The sequence below is a fragment of the Numenius arquata genome, chromosome 5, assembly GCF_964106895.1.
Source record: "Numenius arquata chromosome 5, bNumArq3.hap1.1, whole genome shotgun sequence".
NCBI lineage: Eukaryota > Metazoa > Chordata > Aves > Charadriiformes > Scolopacidae > Numenius > Numenius arquata.
The window spans coordinates 23,467,476-23,489,409 of NC_133580.1; the positions used below are offsets into that span (position 1 = coordinate 23,467,476).

The 21,934-nt window shown below is 40.0% G+C and overlaps 1 protein-coding gene across 3 annotated transcripts in view; it reads left to right on the forward strand.

Annotated features, from left to right (window-relative positions):
- LOC141464288 (integrator complex subunit 6-like) overlaps window positions 1-19,703 on the forward strand; it is a 39,413-nt gene extending 19,710 nt beyond the window's left edge. For 2 of the 3 annotated variants that reach the window (XM_074147090.1, XM_074147089.1), the window contains 13 exons: window positions 163-291; window positions 2,016-2,179; window positions 3,259-3,411; window positions 4,980-5,112; window positions 11,046-11,140; window positions 11,894-12,004; window positions 13,677-13,892; window positions 14,366-14,489; window positions 15,076-15,218; window positions 15,549-15,780; window positions 16,430-16,822; window positions 18,688-18,781; window positions 19,197-19,703. In XM_074147090.1, the coding sequence (XP_074003191.1) occupies window positions 163-291; window positions 2,016-2,179; window positions 3,259-3,411; window positions 4,980-5,112; window positions 11,046-11,140; window positions 11,894-12,004; window positions 13,677-13,892; window positions 14,366-14,489; window positions 15,076-15,218; window positions 15,549-15,780; window positions 16,430-16,822; window positions 18,688-18,781; window positions 19,197-19,296 (2,087 nt within the window). In that variant the 3' untranslated portion in view covers window positions 19,297-19,703. The remainder of the gene's footprint in view (window positions 1-162; window positions 292-2,015; window positions 2,180-3,258; window positions 3,412-4,979; window positions 5,113-11,045; window positions 11,141-11,893; window positions 12,005-13,676; window positions 13,893-14,365; window positions 14,490-15,075; window positions 15,219-15,548; window positions 15,781-16,429; window positions 16,823-18,687; window positions 18,782-19,196) is intronic. The other variant, XM_074147091.1, reaches the window with a different exon arrangement.
- The last annotated feature ends 2,231 nt before the right edge of the window (window positions 19,704-21,934 follow it).

The following is a 21,934-nucleotide window of genomic DNA, read 5'->3' on the forward strand; positions in this document are numbered from 1 at the left end:
GAAGTATTTGCCTTCTACATAAACTTGTACAGTTTGTTGCTATTATTTTGGATAAAACGGAAAGCCTTGGCAGCGTGACTTCTGTAAAAAACCATCTTCCTTAATTAAGATTACTCAAAACTTGCTTTTGTATTTTCCCTGTGTAATTTCTCCCTTGCATAGGTCGTTCTTACTGCGTTCGGACACAAAGAATGTTGAATCAGTGTTTAGAATCTCTAGTTCAAAAAGTCCAAAGTGGAGTTGTTATTAACTTTGAAAAGTCAGGACCGGATCCAGCTCCTATTGGAGAAGGTATGGCAACTGTTCCCCCCCCCCCCCCCAAAGTTCAAGAAAAGATGTTTTGTATGCATGCAAATGTCACCTTTTTTGGGGGCCTGAGGGAAGGGAATCTTTGTAGGAAGTAGTAAAGTTTGAATTACAGTGTTGTGAAAACTTAATTTTAAAATAATTAAATCCAGGAGTAGCGTATTTAAACACTTAAACATCTCCAAAGTAGTCTCAAGGCTTAATTTTCTATACATTTTAATTCTACTAATTGATCACAACAGTAAGATTTGGTTGAATATTCTTAGCTGCAAGCGAAGAATTGTGTGCAGAGAACAAGGAATTATTTTGCTAGCGGTGAGCAAAGGGCATAACAGGGGAGAGGAAAATGCACTCTTAATGTGGAGCAGTTTTTCAGATGTGCAGAAATTCATGGCTGAAAGGAAGGATAGAGACCTGACCATGTTTAGGAAATCAGGATGTTTCTGGAATGTCAGAAACAATAGCTTTTAGGATCCCCTGAGCTTCCCAGCATAGCCAGCTTTATTCCTGCTTTCATTTTTTGAATCGCCTTTTTCTTGCTGTGTATATGTATTTTTTTTTTCTCCTTTTGCTTATTTAAATGCCATTTTATTGGAAGGCTTTCCTATAATATTCTGCAGGACAGCACCTCAACAAATTCCTGTCTCTCTGCTGGCCCGAATATTCTCCCAGGTGGCAAAAAGGCTGGTGAAATTTGTTGTTGGATTGTTTTTTTATTTTTGTCACACTTAAGTTGTGATGCAGTGTGTATATGTATGTACAAAATGTATGTATGTACATGTATATGAACGTACAAAAAACCCGAGATTTTCCCTCTTTATGTGAATCGAGAAAGTCCTAGAGAGAAACTTGATGGGATTTCACAATGCTAGAAGAATACTGCACTTGTAATGCAGAGAAACCAAACTGGTGTGTATGTGAAAGGTGTTTTGCATAGTATTATTGGCCAGCTATCTAAAGCAGGGAAAATGAGTAGTGTAAAATACTTGGACAGTGAAGAAGAGTCTTTAAATGGGTGATCTGTGCTGTTTCATTTGCTTTGAAGAGCAGTATTTAAAAACTAATGCTGAGATTCCGTCCTGCTACAAACGTCTTTGCCCTGAGTGTGAAGGGGAGTCTATACTGGTACACTGCAGTGGACTGGCGGAAAGCACTGGTCCTTCCAGTAGAGAGCGGGATTTAAGTGATCTGTGAATTCTTACTAATTAAAAAGGTGATAAAAGCTGCTCCTGCAATATGTGTCTAACTTTTCCTTGAAACTTTTCTTCACTTCCAGTTTCCACTGATGGCAGCATCAGTCAGAGAGCTTTGCATCCCGGGTAGAAAGGCTGTAAATGCAAATTATCAATCTTTACAGGTGCAGCAGAACTCAAACCGATAGGTTTGCTGTTGCCTATCAGATCTATGTTAAAGCACTAAGCGTAAGCAAATAGCATTTTCTATACGTGAGTATTCCTTGCTGCGCTTGTTAATCTGTGCCACAGGAGCAGAAGGGTAGATGTGGGCAAATGTTATCGGTGTTTCTCAGATGATGCTGTTCCACATTTCAATGTGTAGGTTCTTTTCAACCACTGATGTAAAGATGTGTATGTCTTTGAAGCAATTGTAATGAAACACCTTATGGGTTGCTAATACAGAAAGACATATGCTATGCACGTAGCTTTTTTTTCTTTTTTTGTTGTTGTTATTTTGCTTTGTTTAAATTTTAGATGGACTCGTTGATTCATCCAGGCCCATCAATTCATTTGCTTCTCAACCATGGCATAGTTGTCATAAACTCATTTATGTACGGCCTAACCCTAAAACTGGGGTTCCTGTCGGGCATTGGCCAATCCCAGAATCATTTTGGCCTGATCAGAATTCACCAACACTGGTAAGTAAAATAAGAACTGAAAAAAGGATTCTACAACTACTGAAACAGACTGAAAATGAATAATAAAGTAATTGTTGGGTGTTTTTTTTCTTTTTACTTTCTCTGCTTACTAATATGATCTGACTTAGTTTTAACTACCTTTTAAAAGCAATTTTTAACACAGAATGGTATAATTTAAATGCAGTGATGTTTTTTACATCTGGAAAGTCTACTTCCATGTATATGGTTAGTTAATTTAGTAAATGTTTTTTTTAAAGATTATAAAATTTAACTATAAATTATTTCACATGCCACAAATCATAGTGAACTTCTTAAATATTAGTCAAAAGCTTTATAAAATGCATTTATATGGAAAAAGGAGTATTTGGCTTTGATAGATCAATGGTGTTTTCTCTGCTTAGTATTACTACATGTATGGACTCTTCTTTCACTAGCAGGAAGAATTAAAACTGAAACAGGAGAGTTACCCCATTCAGAAAATGAGGGGAAACCGGCATTCATTCCTCCTTTTCTTACTGAAATGATCATATATTTGGCATGTCTTACTAGCTTTTCCAAACAGCTCTCTTTTGTTAGGCATGTTTGCAAGTGCTCAAGATACTGTTTTTTGTCTCCCCCATGATTCAAGAGGAAAAAAATCAGATTTCACAGGGAATATCTCGAGATATCCTTTGTGAAGTGAGCAGAGTTTCACATCTGTAGTTCTGTGAACATCAGGCTGGGAAGCAGAGTTGAAGTTTCTTTTCTTTAAACCTAGCTGTGATATTATAGGTTGATAGGCATGGAGGATTTTAAATATCAAGATAAATAGTTGAATATTAACCCTGTTTTTCTCTTGGTGGGAAGAATGTATGTACACGTGTGTGTGTCTCTCTTTTTCAAGTTACAGAATTATTTAATTAATCTGTGTTCTATTGTGGGAGCTTGTATCTTTTTCTCTCTTGAAGGAAATTGTAGAAACTGAGAGTTTATGACTATAGGATGGTAAAATACATGTGTATGAATCCTTTTAAGAGAACTGATTTGTTTGCTGTACATACCAGACAATTGGTATCTTTTTTCCCCCCCCTTCCTTTCAGCCTCCGCGCACGGCTCACCCCGTAGTGAGGTTCTCCTGTGTTGATTGTGAGCCAATGGTAATAGACAAGCTTCCTTTTGACAAGTATGAGCTTGAGCCTTCGCCCTTAACACAGTACATCTTGGAACGAAAGTCTCCTCATACCTGCTGGCAGGTATTTACCCTTTATTTGATTCTGGAAATGTAGTGGGCATCCTAAGGTACTGTAAGCCTGGAGAATTGGGGTCTGGATGCAGACTACAGCTGATGAGAAGAAACGTGTCAAGGTTTCCCTTACCTCCTTTGTAATAGAATTATCAAGGAGTCAGGATGAGTTCCCTCTCCAGGCTTTGTAATCTCATTTAATTCTGTTTCTAGGTCCATCTCATTTTGCTAAGAAATGTGTCCCGCAGGTTCCATTTTCCTCCAAATTGAAATTCTCTCTAGGCTTCTATTTGCTTACAAGGAAAACCTAGCACTAGTTTCCATCATGTTACCTCATCAACAGCTGCAAATAATTTCCACTAAATAGTTGAAACTGCTGCTGGGAATCAAATGGGAGCTGTTGATCTTGTTGACTAGATTGGCCTTGAAGAGGTCAAAGTTCTGTTGCTGAAATCCTCTGTCATGCTCCTTTTCTGACTTTTGGATAAGTGACTTGTTTCTGCATCTTCTATAAAATAAAGGCTTGTAATTCCCTTCTCAATGGTGTTCTTGTAAAGAATAGCTTAATACATACACTAGGAGTTTGCTTAGTATGGTACTTCAGCTGGAAAGAAGGGTTCAGAGGTGTCTCTTTCATGTTTCTGTTTCCCTAATAAATATTACAAATTAACTGGAAATGCAACATGCATATTCAGAAGAAAAATTGAAGGTACTTTTATTAAATTAATTTCAAAAATGTCCTTTACACATTCCTAGTTACATTATTTGCCTAAGTTATTAAAATTACTCGGTTGTTTTTCAAAAACTGCTTTTCTTCTCCCAGCTTCGTGTCAGGCCCTTACAAACTAGAGAAATAGGCTCATTGTCACAGAAACCATGTAACAAACCCTGCTCCTTACACTTCGAAAAAATAGGGGAAAAAACCACTCCCTTTTTACTGCAAGGTTTACTTTTTTTTAGGAAAAAATTTTCTGGTTAGATGTGTGTTATTTTGACTGTCCCAATAAGAATAAGTAGTTGTTTTGCATGTTTTTTAAGGTTAATACCCCCGTATACGTACACACTTAAAAAGTCAATGTTAAGAATGTTGGTGCTTGGCATAATGAAAAGATGTTTCTTGAATATTTGTTTGTTTTGTTTAGTTTCTATGCTTAAAAAGATTTCTTTTATCGGTGTTACAAATTTTAGTCGTGCTGTAGACTAATCTCAAACAGACTGGTGTTTTTTTTTTTTTTTAACGTACCCTCAACAGATGTCCCCTAAGCCATTTTAAATAGTTTCAAAAACTTCTCAGAGCATGGCTTCAAAGTGGTTTCACTAAAGCACTGAAAATGATGCTGTGAAGAGCATTTCCACACTGGCTGGGGGTACACTAAATGTTGCATGTCTCAGTTTTGTGTGACTGGGGAGCGTAAGCGCGTGCTCATCCCCAATGTGTACAACCTCAACCTTGGCTGCTCTTGATAACTTACTGTCTTAATGCAATTGGATTCAGATTGGTTTTCATTTTTTAAATGTCCCATGCTTAATATTCTTCATATTCTTCTAATACAGTCATATCTCTTTATTCTTTATCAGGTATTTGTGAGCAGCAGTGGAAAATACAGCGAACTTGGCCACCCGTTCGGGTATTTAAAAGCAAGCACTACTTTAACCTGTGTAAACCTCTTTGTGATGCCTTACAACTACCCTGTTTTACTTCCGTTGTTAGGTAGGTAATAAATTTACATTGGACTGCCCATGCAGCTGCTTCAGAGTAAAAGAAAAACAGTAATGGTTGGTGTTCTGCCTTAGTTTGAGACGTTATAAAGTAATGGAGATCAGAGAGTAGAGAATGTTGCAAACTCTTTAACATAATTTGGGAGGAGAGGATTTTCATACCCCCTCTCCCTTTTTTTCTCTCCAGCAGAGGAGGAGAGCTACCTGCTTCCAGTGCATGTTTGATGCTGTTCACCTCCTAGACACGTAGCCTCTTCCTTAACCTGGAGTAAGCTTCAACCTCCATTCTTTTCCCTCATTTAGGGTGTGGTGTATCCAGGTTTTGCAGTTGCTCTTGTAGCAGCTAATTTTTTACTGGAAGATGAGATGCAGTGTTTGTCATGGGTGTTGGGAAGAGGGAATTCCCTGACGCAGTTTAGAGCAGTAAGGAGGAACTGAGCAGTGAAACAGCCTACACTTCTTCCCTGCCCAAAGGACCAGTGGGTTTTTTTTTTCTCCCACAGTGAAATTACTTTCTACAGGAAAGATGGTATGAAAAGGTGCTGTGTGAATAACTGTCATAATAATTGTGGCTGTTGGGTTCTGGCATAAAGGTAATGGCAGAGAGAAGACTTTCCTGGGTGCTACTAACCCTTTTAGTTGCAGACGCTGTAAGACTTTTTTGTTCTGTGTTTTTTTTTTTTTTTTGTAGGTGTGTTTAGTGAGACAGAATAGCAGTGGAGATCAAGAGAATTAACATTGACTCTTACTGTCTTACACAGGATTTTTCTATTCATTTCTAGAAAAAACCCACAACAGAGTTCAGGAATGCTTTTTCATAATCCTGATCATAACCAAAAAAATAAATTTATGCTTGCTCATAATTTGAGTATGTCTTACATAGCCATCCATGTAGCCTAATAATTGTCCCGAAGTACGCAAAAAGATACTTCTAGATTAAATCAGAGTTTCTGCGAGTTTGTGGCTACTGAATTACTGCAGCAGATCCACCAGCTGAAAAGCCATCACTGATACCAAGTGAATTTCCCTGTTCATTTTGATGTTGACATTTGCAGTTCTGCTGTGTCTTCCCTGGCAGCTCTTGTCTTCCCCCCTGCCTTTTTTTTGCAGGGGTGTAAAGCTCTTCCTACTCTTTGGGGAAAGGCATTATTCAGTATGGGCAGTGCTATCCTGCAGTTTACTCACCTGGTATCCCACATCTTAAATTTCTGAAGGCTGTTTAAAGGGAAATGCGGAGCTTCCACGGAGCCCGAGTTGTAAAGCAGATGTTTTCTTTAGAACTCAAATACTGTGCATTCCATATTGTTAACACGAACGCATATACAAAGTGTGACCTTCAGATCTTCTTCCAGGACTTTGTTTATCCTTGATCTCTAAGGCATGGCAGAATTAATATAAAACACAAAAGCAGATCTGCCCCCTTTTCTACTTAGGAGTACAGAAAATTACTAAGATGATGAGCAGCTTACCTGTTGAATTATTTATAGATGTTTTAAAAAATACTCTGTGTTTGTAGATAGGGGTTGTTTCTGTTTATAAACTCTCTCCCTGTGTCTGTCTTAATGCGTACCACGTTACTGATGGTGCAGTAGAGGACTGATTTGAGGGTGTAAACCCAATCTTTCATTACTCTCACCCACATTAAAAAGGACGTGAGAACTTCCAAGCCTAGGAGAAGTCTGCTCTATTCAGCCCCTAGTACCCACCCATACCGATGCATCACATACTGCCCTACTGCTAGAATATTTTGTTGGAGGACTGGGACTTACCTTGGGATAGTACAGTGGATAATGCCTCTCCCTTCCTTCTAGTGACTCTTTCAGACAAAGCCAAAACCACTTCACAACTGCATTATTTGTACTGTCTTATCAAGTGGCTTATGTGTGTTCAGCCTCATAAATAGACAGCAAGATGCTTCAGAAATTTTTTTTTTCTTGCATTTTTATATTTCTTTTGCATTCTTGAGCAGGAGAAGTTGTAGTTCTATTTTTGGAAAATAATGTAAGAGACAGCCCTAGAAGACAGGTAAGATAGGTGTGCACGAAGAAACTTGCAGTGATACTTGAGCAAACTGAAACAAGTTGTAGTGGTCCGTGACTGAAGGAGGTAAATTGTATCACATCCTGTAGATTTGGTGATTTACGTGTCCTTTTCTGTGAGAGTGGATTTGGGAATCCTGTAGCCTCTCCTACCTTGTAACTTAATGGGTCTGCTTTTAGAATCTGAAGCTTTGTACGGAAAGGAGCCAATTAATGAGACTTCATAAAACTGTGTAGCCACACAGTCCGTGCGTTAACTTGCCCCATGGCTTGTCTGAGAAAAATTCTGGTCTCTAGATTTTGTACCATGGTAAGACAGACCATTTGGGATGAGCTGAGCAGCTCCTTTTTGCTCTCACGGGAAAGCCTAGAGAGGTAGCACGATGAGCTTGAGGCGGAGGTTTGCTTGGAGAACTGGGGAGGTGGGGTGCAGTTCTCCTCTTGGCTTCCTTTTGCTCAGTGAGAGACAGAGCTCTGAAGACAGAACATTTCATAGGTAGATGCTGACGTGCTCCGATGCTGAATGTTTTACCCACGGATTATAGAAACATCCTCTCGAAGGGTTGTTGCCGCTAACGGATTCTAGCAAAGCTATTGTACTTCAGATACTCTGTTTAAAAACAATTGTACAGCCAGGCCCAACGAGGGGTTAGAGAGAGAGCTTGGCAAAGATGAGGTTCGTTTCTGGGTGCCTCTGCCTTGCCTGGGGTGTTTCCTTGGCTGCTGCTGGGCAATGGCAGTGGTTATCCATTGGGAATGTCAGCAGAAGCAGCAGTAGTGAAACAGCCATGGGGAAAATACCACCAGAAGGTGGGTAATAGCCTTTCTCTGTGGGTCTAAATATGCGGAAGACTGAGCATTTGGAAAACGTCTGCCCGTGAGGGACAGCAACATGGACAGTTTCCTTTGAGGCTTTTACAGGCTCCTTGACAGAACCTGCAACTAATGATTTTATATTTTGGAAACCAAGTGCTGTCTTTCTCACAAATGGGACCATAGCAGGTGTGGCACGGGGAGGGGGAGCCAAACATTTTGTGTCAATGGAAAAAGTGTGCCACAATACCTTTTTTAATGGTGGATACTATTTTACATTGTAGTGCCTTATTTTTGGCTAGATTGTTTGCAGGGAAGGATATTTCTGTGAATGTAAAATCATGAGTCTCTACTGCTTAAAAACAAAGGAGTGTATCTATTAGTGCGGAGGCATTATAGAGCTCAGAGAATTACAGGAGCCAGCAGGGAAGGGTGGTGTACTTGCTCAGGTGAAATTTAATGTGAGTGGTGATTAAAAAAAAATGCAAGTTTTTACTTTGGTTTACGTGGTGCAGGCCGTCACTTACAGCTAGACTTGTCACACGAACTGTTCTATAATTAGGCTCCAGCTGAACTACTAAAATGACCTGGTGACCATTCTCTCTCTTATACTCCCTTGGGTTTTTTTTTTTGGTTTTGTTAACTGTTCACTGAGCCTGAGAGTGCATCAAGCCCCCTTCTGTGGTACTGGGCATAAAGGATGTGTATCAGTATCCTGTTTGTCACAATTTGATTGTTTTGTACATTCATCTGAAGTGGATAATGACTTTGCAACACCGTTTTAAATTAACTGGTCTGTCTGTAGTTTTACCAGATCTCTTGAATTGTTGCAGCTTGTGGCCCTTTCCTAGTGGTTTTTAATTCCACGTTTCCAATTACCCAGTGCTTTTAGCTCCCTCTGAGTTTAGAAGTAAGAAGAATTCTGCCTTAAGTGGGCTATGCAGAGAGTAGTATCTGACGATGAATAGGCTGGATTAAAACTAATTTGTGAAAGGGTATTTTCAATACTTTTGGATTTTATCTACAAAAGATTGGGGTTTCATTTATGAAGGACATAGTTAACTGGGTTACTGTTTGCTTATTTATATAAATGATAATGTGCAGCCCAGGGCACGGTAGAAAAAATCCATTTCAAGTGCCTGTGTTGCAACCTGCTGAGAGTGTACATCTCGAACTCCTGCGATACAGGCAGGTAAGATGTTGATGGTGACGTTCTCTGAAACTTGTGGCTGTGTTGCCCACCGTGACCATCTTCCTTGTAGGGGGTAGGAGTTCCTGCAGTGAGTTCATGCTGCGGGGAAGCTCTCGTTTTAAATAGACAAATCTTTGCTGAAGCTCTGCGTAGATTTGAGAACTTCTTACTTGGATAGCAAAGGTCAGGGAGGGGCTTTTGCATGTGATTTCTCAGAGTCCAGCTCTGGCGAGGATTAAGAACAGTGGCTCACTGGGCATTGTGAGTGTCTGTGCCATTGGAGAGGGCTGTGCACTCAGACTGAAGCCTTATACACTGGTCCAGCCTGCACCACTGCAGGGTGTGAGGCACTAATAAAGTGCTGATAAGGGGTTTAAGGTTCAAGCTGTACTCATAACCAACTCAGAGGCTTTAAAATATTAGGACATACCATGATACTAAACATTTCACACTTTTTTTTCCGTTTTGAATTTCGGGAGAGGTATAATGTAACTTCCATTTTGCTGCAAATAGCTAATAGGCTTATAAGATAAGAATGGATGTTAACTTTATATTTGCCATATGTCATGATACCATCACAGGTTCTTTTTGATAATAGTGCTAAGCATGTGGTATTTTAAATGGAGTTCTAACTTGTCCTCTCCAACTCCACCCTGCTTCCTTCAGGCCAGGAAAGAGAACAATTAGCATCTGTAGTGTGGTTTTTATATGTGATACAGCATTCATTTAGATTGGAAAATACCTGTAATTAAGTGTGGTTTGACTATGAGAGCTGGGAAAATCGTATCTTAACATCTGTTCGATTTGTGCAGAATCCTATGTAAGTCAAATTTGCTTTTCCAAATATATCTTCCTGAAAGCTCAATCTGGAGAAAATTATTTCCTTGCTGCATCTGTCTTTCGCACACCCTCTGCTGTGCATCTCTGTCTCCCGCAGCTCTCCCCATCTCATTTTTGGACATTCTTTTTTCCAGTCCCACGTATCCTTTCATCAGCCTCACTTTGCCAGCGTGTTACAGCCCTATCAAGGAGAAACTTGATCTCAATTGATAATCCATAATTTCAAATGATACCTTGCAGCATATCGTGTTCGGTTTTGATATTTAGATATCACTGTCACAGTTTATAGCGTGCACAGCAAATAGGTACATGCTTCAGCTCGGTGATTCCGAAATGGCAATATGCACACCTCTAGTGTGAGCAGGGTATTTCTAAAACAGTACCCAAAGGAAATAATCTGTCTGGTTGCCCTTCTTTTAGAGGGCAGTGGTTTTTATTAGGTAATTCCTGTCTCTTGTCTGTGTCTGGGGGCAAGTTTGCTGCTTTGGCTGGAGGTGCACCCCTTCTCACCAGCTGCTCCTCTTGGCAGCAGAGTCCCACAAAGCTGACCAGAAAGATTTCCGTGCTCTGATGTTTATTTTCCTTTCCTTTTGATGCCCAAGAATGTTGTTCTTGGAGACCAGAATTCGTCATACAGGTTGAACAAGAGAAAGCTGGGCTGAAAATGGAAATGGAACCAAATGAGTGTTGTTTGGTTTAATCAGCTAGAGGGGAGTCCCTGACGATGCAAGGGAGGTGACACTCTTCACAGGTGGATCTGTCGCACCTTCCATGCTGCTGGTAGTTGTGTGGTTGAGGCTGGTGTACCTTGTAAGTTTGACTGTAATGAGGACTTGGTCTGGATTGTCTGCTGCAGCTAGGACTTGGGGTTCACAAGCCTTCCAACCTAAGATTAAGAACAGTTTTTGTGGGGAGGCCCCATTGGGAAATGGGTGGAGGGAGAAGAAAAGGGGGGGAAGATTGGCACATTGAATTTTGGATAATGCTGATGGTCTGGGACTATATAAATGAAACCTTCTTTTCTTGTTTTCCTTCTTGCAGATGACTTGTTTAAGGTTCACAAACTTAAGCCAAATCTGAAGTGGCGACAGGCTTTTGACAACTACTTAAAAACCATGCCTCCTTACTACTTACTGGTATGTTCCTTTTCTCATTTCATCCTCCCGGGTATAATGGCTGGTGTGACCAGAGTCCTGTGCATCATACCTCTTCCTAGTAAATTTTGTTTACCTAATTATGATGACATTTTAGGTAGTAAACATTTTGCTTTGCAGAGGTATGTAGATCAGGTCAAACATTTTTAAGAGATAAATAAATTTCTAGTAATACTGAGTAATAGTAACTATATTAAGATATTAAATGTATTTTCTGTGCATTAAATATTAAATAAGCTTTGATCTAAAGTACTTTAGATTGTTCAGAGAAGGCAAATTTGGCATTATTTTTGTAACGTGATAAGGAAAATGCAGATTTGTTTGCTTATTAATGTGGGTGAAGTGCTAGAACTCGGGAAGCTGCTGCGAAGTGAACTGGCTGGGCCAAAGAAAGGGTGGGGGGAGGCACCGTGTCACCTTTTACGTGTAGCTTGGACAATGCACCTCAATATGGACTTGCATCATCCCGGCTATTCTGGTACTGAGCCTTTGAGTGGAAATTGCCAGTGGCACCACGTGGTGTGGTGTCGTGGTAATGTGGCAGACCGTCCATTGCGAGCTAGTTAGACTGCCAAACTCACGTCACATGTTATCTGAATAGACTGGAATTTTAGTGGCCAAAAGTGGAAAAGCTAGAGCACTAATCCACGTGCCTTAGCTTCCTGTAATTGATCTTATAAATTTCTTTTTTAAAGACTTACTCTCTTACTATTGTGTATTTTGTTTTCCTTATAGCCATTAAAGAAAGCCCTAAGGATGATGGGAGCTCCAAATCTGATATCAGATAATTTAGATTGTGGACTTAGTTACAGTGTTATCTCTTACCTTAAAAAACTCAGCCAACAGGTAGTATTGATAAAACCTTTGCAATTAGAAGTGCGTTGATTATTTAGTTTGTGGTAATCTCATTATAAAGCAGTTAATCCCTGTGGGAGTTCATATGGGTGTACAGCATATATCATAACTGAAGATGGGTCAGCATTTCCACCGCAAACGTGGATCAATCCAGAGCAATTCTGTAGCCAGTGATTGTGCCTTCTGTAAGTGGTGGAGGGGAGTGCGAAGGAGACCTCTTCAGCTACATTTTTAAGTATCTGCTAGACCTTGAAACTCCAAAGATTATCACTAATTGGATTTATGACTGCTCTTGCCATTGTTCTTCACAGCTGAAGTTAGAGCCTTGCTCTGAGTGTCATGTTTATTTCCATGTGTGCCTTGGCAATGTGTATGTTCCAAAAAAGTGTATGCTCTTGTCCACAGGACTTAAAGTCATAGTTTAAGCTTTATGTTTGAGCTTTCTGTTTCCTTCAGGTCAAATCCATTCTATGTTAAGCATGACCTGTTGGGAAATAGTTTTGCATATCTTTTTCTCTTTGTCAAGAATGCCATTTCAGGTGTAGCTGTCTGAAAACCACGCCTCCTTAGCACCAATGGTTCTTTAAACAGTAGTTAAATATCTAGAAGTCAGTGGGGAAGCAGTGCAGCCTTTAAAATTACAAAGAAAAAAAAATCCTCTGCCTTAAAGAATGCACAAAATACATTCCAAAAGCCTCCGAATGACTGAGCATCTATTACATATAAAACTTCCTGTGGCATTTTGGTAACTTAACGATATGCAAATTCACATTATTTATCTGCAATACAGAGCTGAAATGGCTTGAGATGGTTACTGTGGTTTTCACAGACATTCTCAGCACAAGAAACAGTCTAAATGTGCTGGATGCTCATGGATAAGGACAGGCAATTCCAGAACTCTGCTGTGCTCCTGCTTTCCTTAAATTCAGAGTTCCCCACAGATAATGAAGCAAACCCCGCAGAGGATGAGATCTGGGGGAAGTGGGTTGCAATCACTGTGGGGTTTGGGGGTTTGGTTGGTTGGGGTTCTCTGGAAGTATTGCCAGCGGGTCTTACCTTGAATGTAGTTAACGCTTAATACAGTAAAATTACCTTTAGCTGTAATAAGAAATCTGTGCTAGTTGGAGAAGTAATATGGTTTTAGAAAGTTACTGATGAAGCAAATTTCTTCTACAACTTTCCTCCCTACCCTTGTTGCAAACATAAAGCGCAAACCTTAGTTCGCAGGTTGTTTCAAAAATGAAATCTGGAATTATGTTACTGTGTCTGAATAATACTGTTTTATATAAAACTTTACAGTAACCTAAGGCATCCCACCTTCCGTTATTTTTTTTTTCCTTTCCCTTTAAAAATGATTCTTCAGGGACACAAAAGAAAGTCACAAGACTTGCAGCAAAATCAGGGATATCCCCAGACCTCCTACTGACATATAAATTTAGATACACTGGCTAAATATTTTTTCCATGTGCTAGCACAATAGGATTTCTTTCTCCTTGAGATCTAATCTATGTAATCCAGTATATCCCTGGGTAGGTAGTTCTCCCGTTTGTTGAGTAGTTAGGAACTAAATTTATAGTTTTATTCTGTTAATGTATGATGTGTTTTTTACTGGAAATCTGCAATGCCTGCTGATTCTTTAACTCATGGTGTGATTCCATTTTAGACAAAAATAGAGTCGGAACGGATAATAGGTTCAGTGGGTAAGAAAGTTCCTCAAGAAATTGGAATAAAAGTGAAAAATCATTCCAGTGGCCTCTCCTTGGTACACAGTAGGGATTTTAAGCAACTGCTGCAAGGCATCACTGGGGAATCTCCACTGAGACTGGCGGAAATGAATGTTAAAGAATTTACTGGCTTCCACATAGGACTTTTAAACAAGGTAAACGTGATTAAGCAGGTGATCTCATCTGTTTTAAATGGGTGACTTTTTTGGACTTAGTGTAGACAAAGACATGAAGTACTTTCATTGAATTATGAAGAATGCAGCACAGGCATAAATAGTGAGAAGAGTAAATGCAATTTTTTGCACTTGCTTTTCAGACACTGTTTGAAAATCCCGTGGTAGTAAACAAAGATGACGGTGTTTTAAGTGACAATCTCTGCAAAAGACAGCTAGTGGTGTTCATCCGGGAATTAACATGCTTATTCTTAATGGAGCTGAAAGTGCTAATGCTGAATAAGATTTTGTTGAAAAGACAGTCAGTTGAGTCTGCTCTGTCCAGTTTTGAAGCTCTGAAGAGACTTCAGAATAATTTTTTTAATAGTTAACATTATTACAGTTCATAGAGGAGTTTCTCTGTGCATGAGAACTGATGGGTTAACTGAAAGCTATTTGTTTTGTTATAAAACTAGGATTTGAAGCCGCAGGCATTCAGAAATGCGTATGATATTCCTCGTCGCAGTCTTCTAGACCAGCTAACTAGAATGAGAACTAATCTTCTGAAAACACACAGGCTTATCTTGGGGCAGGATGAAGGTAAGTAGCCACTGTTCTTTGTTAACAGTTTGGAGAAGGCACAGCTTCTTTTTTTTTTTTATTCCCTGAAGTAGTGTTTTCTGTCCTGGGTGTGGGAGCAGAAGTGGACATTGCATCATTTATTGAGTCAGTTGGTGTCCTTTTCTTGACTCTGAAAGGGAAAGAAGGGATTTTTTGCCTTCTGTCATGCAAAATGTCATGCTTGCTTTGAATTTTAAAATTAAGTTTGATGGGAGAGCTTTCCCATACAGTAAGTTTCAGTACGCAAGTTTTTTATAGTGATGGTGGCTTAAAGCAGAGAGGGGCTTATTTTGTTTTACCTTTGTTAGGTGCTGGGGGGTCTAAAAAAAAAAAGCAGTTGTTAATATAGGGATTAAACTTGATTATTTTTCATTCTTCTTCTGCCGATTAAGCTCAGCTCTTGCCAGCCTTATTTCTAAAATTGTAGTGTTTAGTTCTTCCTCCATAGTGAAAGGTAATAGTCATTTCCAGTTCTTAAATGCTAAAACTCATAATTGAAGCGCATGAAGTCTGCATTGCCTTAGTTTTAAGATAAACTAAATTGGGACCTCTTGCTGTGTTGCAGACTGCCTTCATAGCGTTCCTGTTGCTCAGATGGGAAATTACCAGGAATACTTGAAAATGATGCCTTCACCCCTTCGGGAGATCGACCCAGATCAACCAAAAAGACTTCATACATTTGGCAATCCGTTTAAGCAGGATAAGAAGGTAGGAGGAGCCACGTGAGCTACTGTGTCTTTATATTTAACATAGAATTTCTCTCCAGCTGCAGCACATTGCTGACCTGTGTAGCTCTTCTGTCATGTGCGAAAGGAGTGGTGTCTTTCACATGGTCCAAGAGAAATGTGTAAAGAATCATGCTGGTTTACAGAGTCTGTCTCTGGCGACAGTGTGCATTAGGTATCTCTGTTCTGAGAGCTGTGAAGTGTTAAAATTCACTTTGAATTGAATTTTAACGCAGAGGGATTTATTCCATCAATGATGAAACAATTTCTATTTTGTACTGTTTTTAAAATTTTAAATTTTTTTTCTTTACAGGGTATGATGATCGATGAAGCAGATGAATTTGTCGCTGGGCCTCAGAATAAGATAAAGCGTCCTGGAGAGCCCAATACTCCGGCGTCACTAAAGAGAAGGCGTAGCCTGTCACCGCTGTTGAGACGGCCACAGTCACCACCTGTCGTAACGAATCATGTTGGTGGGAAAGGGCCACCAGCTGCTTCTGGATCCCCGTCGTATCTGAACCTCAAAGGCGTCCCAGCAAATAAAGGTATATGGAGTTGTTGTACAGCACCCTGCGTAGTCACCACTCTCTTTGAGTTGATTCAAAAGGGTGTATCGCCATGTACCTGGGCTTTAGTGTTAATTAGGACTGAGTTTCTTTTGTTGGCCTGGATAAACAGTCTGCTGTTACAGCTGATTAAGTCTGGAAGAAAAAATAATTTTGATGAACTGTTTTTAAAAAATAAAACGGAAACCTTTCCCCAGAGTGCTTTGGAGGTAGCAAGGATTTCGGATCAGCTTTTAGTTCTCATTTGCAGATTCTGTGGTGGGGAAGGAAAGTTAAAATATGGTTATGTTTTCATTTCCCATTAAGTACTAATTTTCTTACCCACCTATTGCAGCAAATGGAGTTAGAATAAAACTCTATTGGCTGAAATTGGGGGAAAGAAGGAAAACATTAGAAGTCATAAAACTGCAGTAGGAATACAGAAAATGGTGACTTCACGATAGTGACACAAGATGGTAACAGTCTGAAGGGAAGTATTCCCTTAATCACGTCAAAGGTTGAATAAAAGTATCGGAGAGTTGTTGAGCACTGTCGGATCACTACCCAGTACTTCAAACAAGAACTGTTTCCTTTTGATTTTTTGATACTACAGTTATGCACTAATAAGATACGTATTTTTAATTTGTAGATACCAATAACAGTGTTGTCCAAGATGGAAATGGAGAGAAGAAAGCAGAAAACTGTCAGTCACCGGAAAAGCAAATTGATGGCTTACCTGTGCTAATGGCTCCATTGGTTCCAGCCACTGTGGGAGAGGATGAAATGTTACCCAATGACTTGGACTCTCTACCTGTTGAATTCAATTGTTTAAGTGAAGACGGGTTGGATCACAAACCTGGTACCAATGCACTTGTTCGAGGGCCTCTAAATTATAGCATGACTGGAGATGACCAAAAACGGGCAATGGAGTCTACTTCCGAATCTGTGCCAAATTCGTTTAAAATAACACCTATGATGTTGGAGGGAAGCAATGCTGATATCAAAATTAAAGTGATGAAAGAGGTTCGCAAACCTGGAAGAAGTAAGTTGGGGGTTTTTATTAGTATATTATACATGGCGCTAGGGAGAGGAGGTTTTTTTTTCTTGAAATGAGAAGCTGTTTTCAGTACACGTACAACTTCAGCTTTTGGATAATTTCTGATTGCTTGCAAATGAGCAATGGAGGGACAAAAAGGAAGAAAGTTCTTGTGTGCTGGGGAGGTGAGTTAAAGTTTAGACAGCAGTGTTTGGGAAGTTGAGTGCCAGGTGACCTTGTTGACCTTGAAGGTAGGTTAACTGCTGTGAGAGGTACCGTGTGTAGCTCCACGAAGGTGTTACCTTGATCTAATGCTACTGGATAGACTGGGCCTTGTGCTGCGTGGCTCCTTGCGTGTGCCTGGGGTACTCCATTGCTGTGTGTCTGCCAGAGCTTCCTTTGGAGGGCAAAGACATGTAGCTACAAGGGTGCATCTTGGAATACATTCCAAAGGGAATCTTAGTAGATAATAGTGATATTATTTCATTTTGCGAGATAATGTAATTATGTAAATAAACTCTTTAAGTTTATGTAAATAAACTCTTTAAGAACTGAATACTAAAAATTACCTCCTCTCTTTTTGATAACCCCCCAAAATCTAAAACGTTGTGAGGAAGAGTAACTTGCCTCCTCAGTTACATGTTTTTTGCCTGTATTTGCATTCAGGATCAAACCCAAAACACTAACCTGAAACGCCAGCTAATGTATATGCTGTAGGATTTGCCATAGGCATAATCTTTCTGTTTTTGTTGAATGGCAGATGTCCCTAATGTGGTCCGTGTCTGAATGAATTATTTTTACAAATCAAACTACTGAATATTTTTCAAATACATTGTCAAGTGCCAATAATTAGTAAATGGAGTAGTCTTAACTTTTCTGTTTTTCTGATCTTGCATTGCTTTCGCAAAACTTAGTATTTTGTTGAGGCACATAATCATTGTGGCAGATTGAGGCTGTGGAGAGGTGAAGCCATTTTTATACTGCGTCTGTATTTTATTTTTAAGATGTTTTAAAATTTCCTAAATGGGTATGTCTTTGCTTCCTGTTTTTGCCAAGTGGGCTCATCTAATCATCCACCAAATTCATGTCTGGTGAATGGTGATACAGAGTAAAATAGTACTATGTTCTGTGTGAGTCACCCGTCTTGCTGCAGAGTTCAGGCAGTCATCAAAGAAAGAGTATAAATAGTACTGGGTTAAAATATGTACATATATTCCCAGTTCTGACCATATATCCTCTCTGCGCCTGCTGCATCGCTCTGAGCAGCCTCTTAGTCACAGCACTGTAAATATCTCCACGTTGGCTTCAACCACAGAAAATACTGCAAAAAATGCTATGTTTTGTTTCTAATTTAATGTGTCCAGTTCATTCTTTGGCAGTGGGTATATTTACTGTGTACCTGTAAGATAGTCCTATTAATTGTGCCTGCACTAATAATTTATCTTTCTAAGAGAACTAATCCCAACCTTCGCTTTCAGAAATGACAGCTCTGGGTTAAAACAGGGCTTGGTGGCCCTTGGTGGCTATTAACTGGTAATGATGGCACTGTGTTCCTGGAGGCATGAGGCTTCTCTACCTACCCTGCATTTTCTGAGGACAGCTGTTTTTAGCTGCTGCTCCTAAAGAGAACCTAATTCTTTGGTGCCACATTCAAATACCAGGTCATCAGTATCAACTTTTCAAATTATCGGTATCACCTGCTTTCTGTGCATAGAGCTGATGGGGGCTTTTTTTTCTTGCCTTGCATCTATTGCCATACACAGAAGCGTGAATCTCTGGGGTTTCCTTTTTGTTCTGGCTGTTAAACTTCATTGAAAATGCGTTTGCAAGATTAATTTTTAATATATGGTTGGATTTTAATTTTTTTTTAGATTATGAAAAAATTTTCAGTCTTCTTGAGGAGGTGCAAGGACCTATGGAAATTCAGAAGTATTTCATTGAATTTGCTATCAAGGAAGCAGCAAGGTTTGTATAAATATAAATTAAATGTTAATTTGGGTCATAATATTAAATCACAAACTTCTCCAGTACTAGTATTTTCTGTTTTCCTTTTTGACGTATTTCAATTATTATAATTGGTTTAGTGGTCAAACTACCATTCTATTTTTATGGAGTAAGTGGGCTTTACTTAAAATTTAAATGTGAAAAAGAGAGATGGGTTTTTATTGAAGACTGACCAAAAATTTGGGTGGGTTGGAGGAAGGGTGGCTGTATTAAATCAAATTTTCTGGCCATGCTAATGCCAGAAATAAAGCAAGCTCTTCCGTACTGGAAACAGAGAGCCTCTGGTAGTATGATTTATCATGGCTGAATAGTCTTGAGTTGTTCAACTGTATTATTGGTAGAAAAAAGTATAAATCGATCTCCCTTTCTTTCTTAGGTTTAAAAAACGGGTCTTAATACAACACTTGGAGAGAATACTAGAGGAAGTAGAGTTGAACAGCCTACCCAACAGAGTTAATCATGTCAACAGTAGATAATAATGAACCAGCCAGACGAATATGGACCACGAAGGAGTTTGCTGCGCTGCAGAAGAGTGGAAGAGGATGTAGGTGCTGCCCTCACCATCTTGGCAGTCAAGTGATTTTACTGTCACAGTCTGAGAAGAAGCAGTGGAGCTTTAACTTTAAGAACCCCTATCGGCAGAAGCTGGGCTATAACCTTAAGGATTTGCTATGAAAGGTGTGGCTTTTTTCCTGTGGAGGGTGCTATTTGCTCAACAGGCTGAAGAAAATAACCATTGCTGCCCCTCCTGCAGGTGATGAGAATTTACTCATTTGAACACTGTCATTAGACATTTACGTGCTATAGGCAGCAGGTTGCACTAAAATGGGGCACTGTCAAATGCACACACTGTCTGCATCGTGGAGAGAGCCCGTGTGTTCCCAAAAAAAAAAAACCCTCCCAGAAACACCTGCACTGGTAAAATTGCATGTTGCCACCACAGAGACGAGGGTCTTGTTCCCGAGAACTGCTAGCCATGCCTTTAAACTTGAGATTCAGTGTAGAATTGAGAGTAAAGAAACTGCTATTGTGTTAATGAAAGCTAAAGACAGCCCTGTGACTGTTACCACCCGATGGTCACTAAACAATCTACCTCAGACTCTCTTCTGTTTTGTCTGCAGACATTATGAAAGTGCACCTGAGGCTTCCCAGGTCCCCGACTTCAGTTCTCTTTCATCCTGTGAGGAGGACGGAGATTCTTCAGGTGGCCTTGGCACACGCTGTGCTTTGGAAGCACTAAAAGGAAACGCTTTTAAAAACGTGTATTTTAATGTTCATACAAAAGAGATTATTTTGAACAGTATTGTTACCAGATCACTAATTTGATATTTTAACTGTATAAATTTTTTGGAACATATGTGTATATATAAAATAAACCATTTTATTAATTTTTAATAAGCGCTAATCTGAGGAGTCTGTAGCGGGCAGCACCGAGTTCCTCCAGTTGTCTGTTACCAGCAGACTGCCAGTATTTTTGTAAAAGCAGTGAGTAGCGGAGCTCTGCTGTGGCTGAACCTGATCTGCATACCCTCTGACACAGCACGTGGTTAAGAGTTGCAGAACGTTTGTACCCTGGAGCACCTGCCCCATCACTCAGCTCAGCCTGCGCGGGGCACACCTTCTTACTCCGTATTAAAGGCACTGGGTTCCATAACCAAACCCTTGGTTACCCGAGCTGGTATCCTCTCCTCCCTTCCTCTTACTGTTTTATCCAAAGGTAATTTTATATCTCGCAGAACATACAAAGAAGACTGAAGCACCTGCGTGTAATTTTTTTTTTTCCTTTAAAGCAGTACCAATAACGTGCCAGCAGCAAGCAGCTGTTCCGATTGTTGTGTATTTTCAGTTGTTCGCATGTAACGTCCTCTAAGAGCTTTCTTTTAAAGGCAGGTGGCAGTTGTGCCTCGTGGTATCTAGCTCTTCACCTTGTGCTGCCAATAGCCTACGGATTCCAGTTGACGAGCCAGTGTGTGAGAGGCAGGAAAACAGATTTTAACTGGTGAGCCTGTACTTCTCTGTTCCTGCTGGTATTTATAGTACCAACCAGCCTGTGAGACATCTTTTCCACCTGCTCTGAAGCAGTGGCCTTGTCTCTCTGGAAGATGCAGTTTGACCACTGGAGTCACACCAGTGAAATTCAAGAAAGAAAGAAGACCGAGCAACAGCAAATCTCTGTCGCACTGTTACATGAATGAAATGACATGGGGAAAGGCGTTACTATAAAAGCCTCCTAATTCTTCTCTTGGGAGTAACTTTTATTCATCTGTACAGTTGAATGTTTTTTTAAAAACACAGAAATACCTTGGAATGATATGAAAGAGGGATTCACACTTTCAAAATTTACGTGGAAGCTTCGTGTCACCACGAGAGACCTCCTGTGCCTAATGACGGATTCTTAATAGGGAATTTATGTACAGCAGGTCAGATATACTGTGCATACCTTGTTTTAAAAGGGTTGCGTGCATCAAGTTGAATGTAATGTGCTATTTTTGAAGTCGTAGGTGGTAAGAGGAGACAGCTCTCTTCTACCTAGTTAATGGTTATTTAATTTTATTTCCTGGTTCTAGAAACACTCACTTGATGATGTGTCTGAGCAGGGGCTGAGTTTTTAACTAGTGACCTTGTTAGTGTGTAAACCTGCTCTCTTGGTGTGATGCCATTGGCTGCCAAATTAACTACAGGAAGCTGATGACTCGTTCACTTGTTTGGAATCTTACGCTTCAGAAACGATAAAATAGTCCAAGTCCAAGCGGTGAGAATTTTCCCTTACCTGAATAAATTGAATTTGGATCAGAATATTAGAGGGGAAGAAACCTTATAGTGCACTGGACATGAGTCTTCAGAAGAAGGAAGGAAGATGTGCTGTCCTCCTGGGTGGTGTCCGTGCAGAGATGAAGGAAGAGGAGTGACAACTCTCCATGGAAGTGGCCCAGTCCTGCATCCCAAACGGAGCACAAAACAAACATTTGCTTGCTCAGGAAACAGCAAAAGCTCCACGACTGCATTAAGGAGAATCTTCTCAGAGATAAGTTAGACAAGCAGCCGTGTGGGATGTGGGCGGAACAGGCGCTGAACAAGGTACAAGCTGGGAATGGATGCTTCACTCTGGTGGGA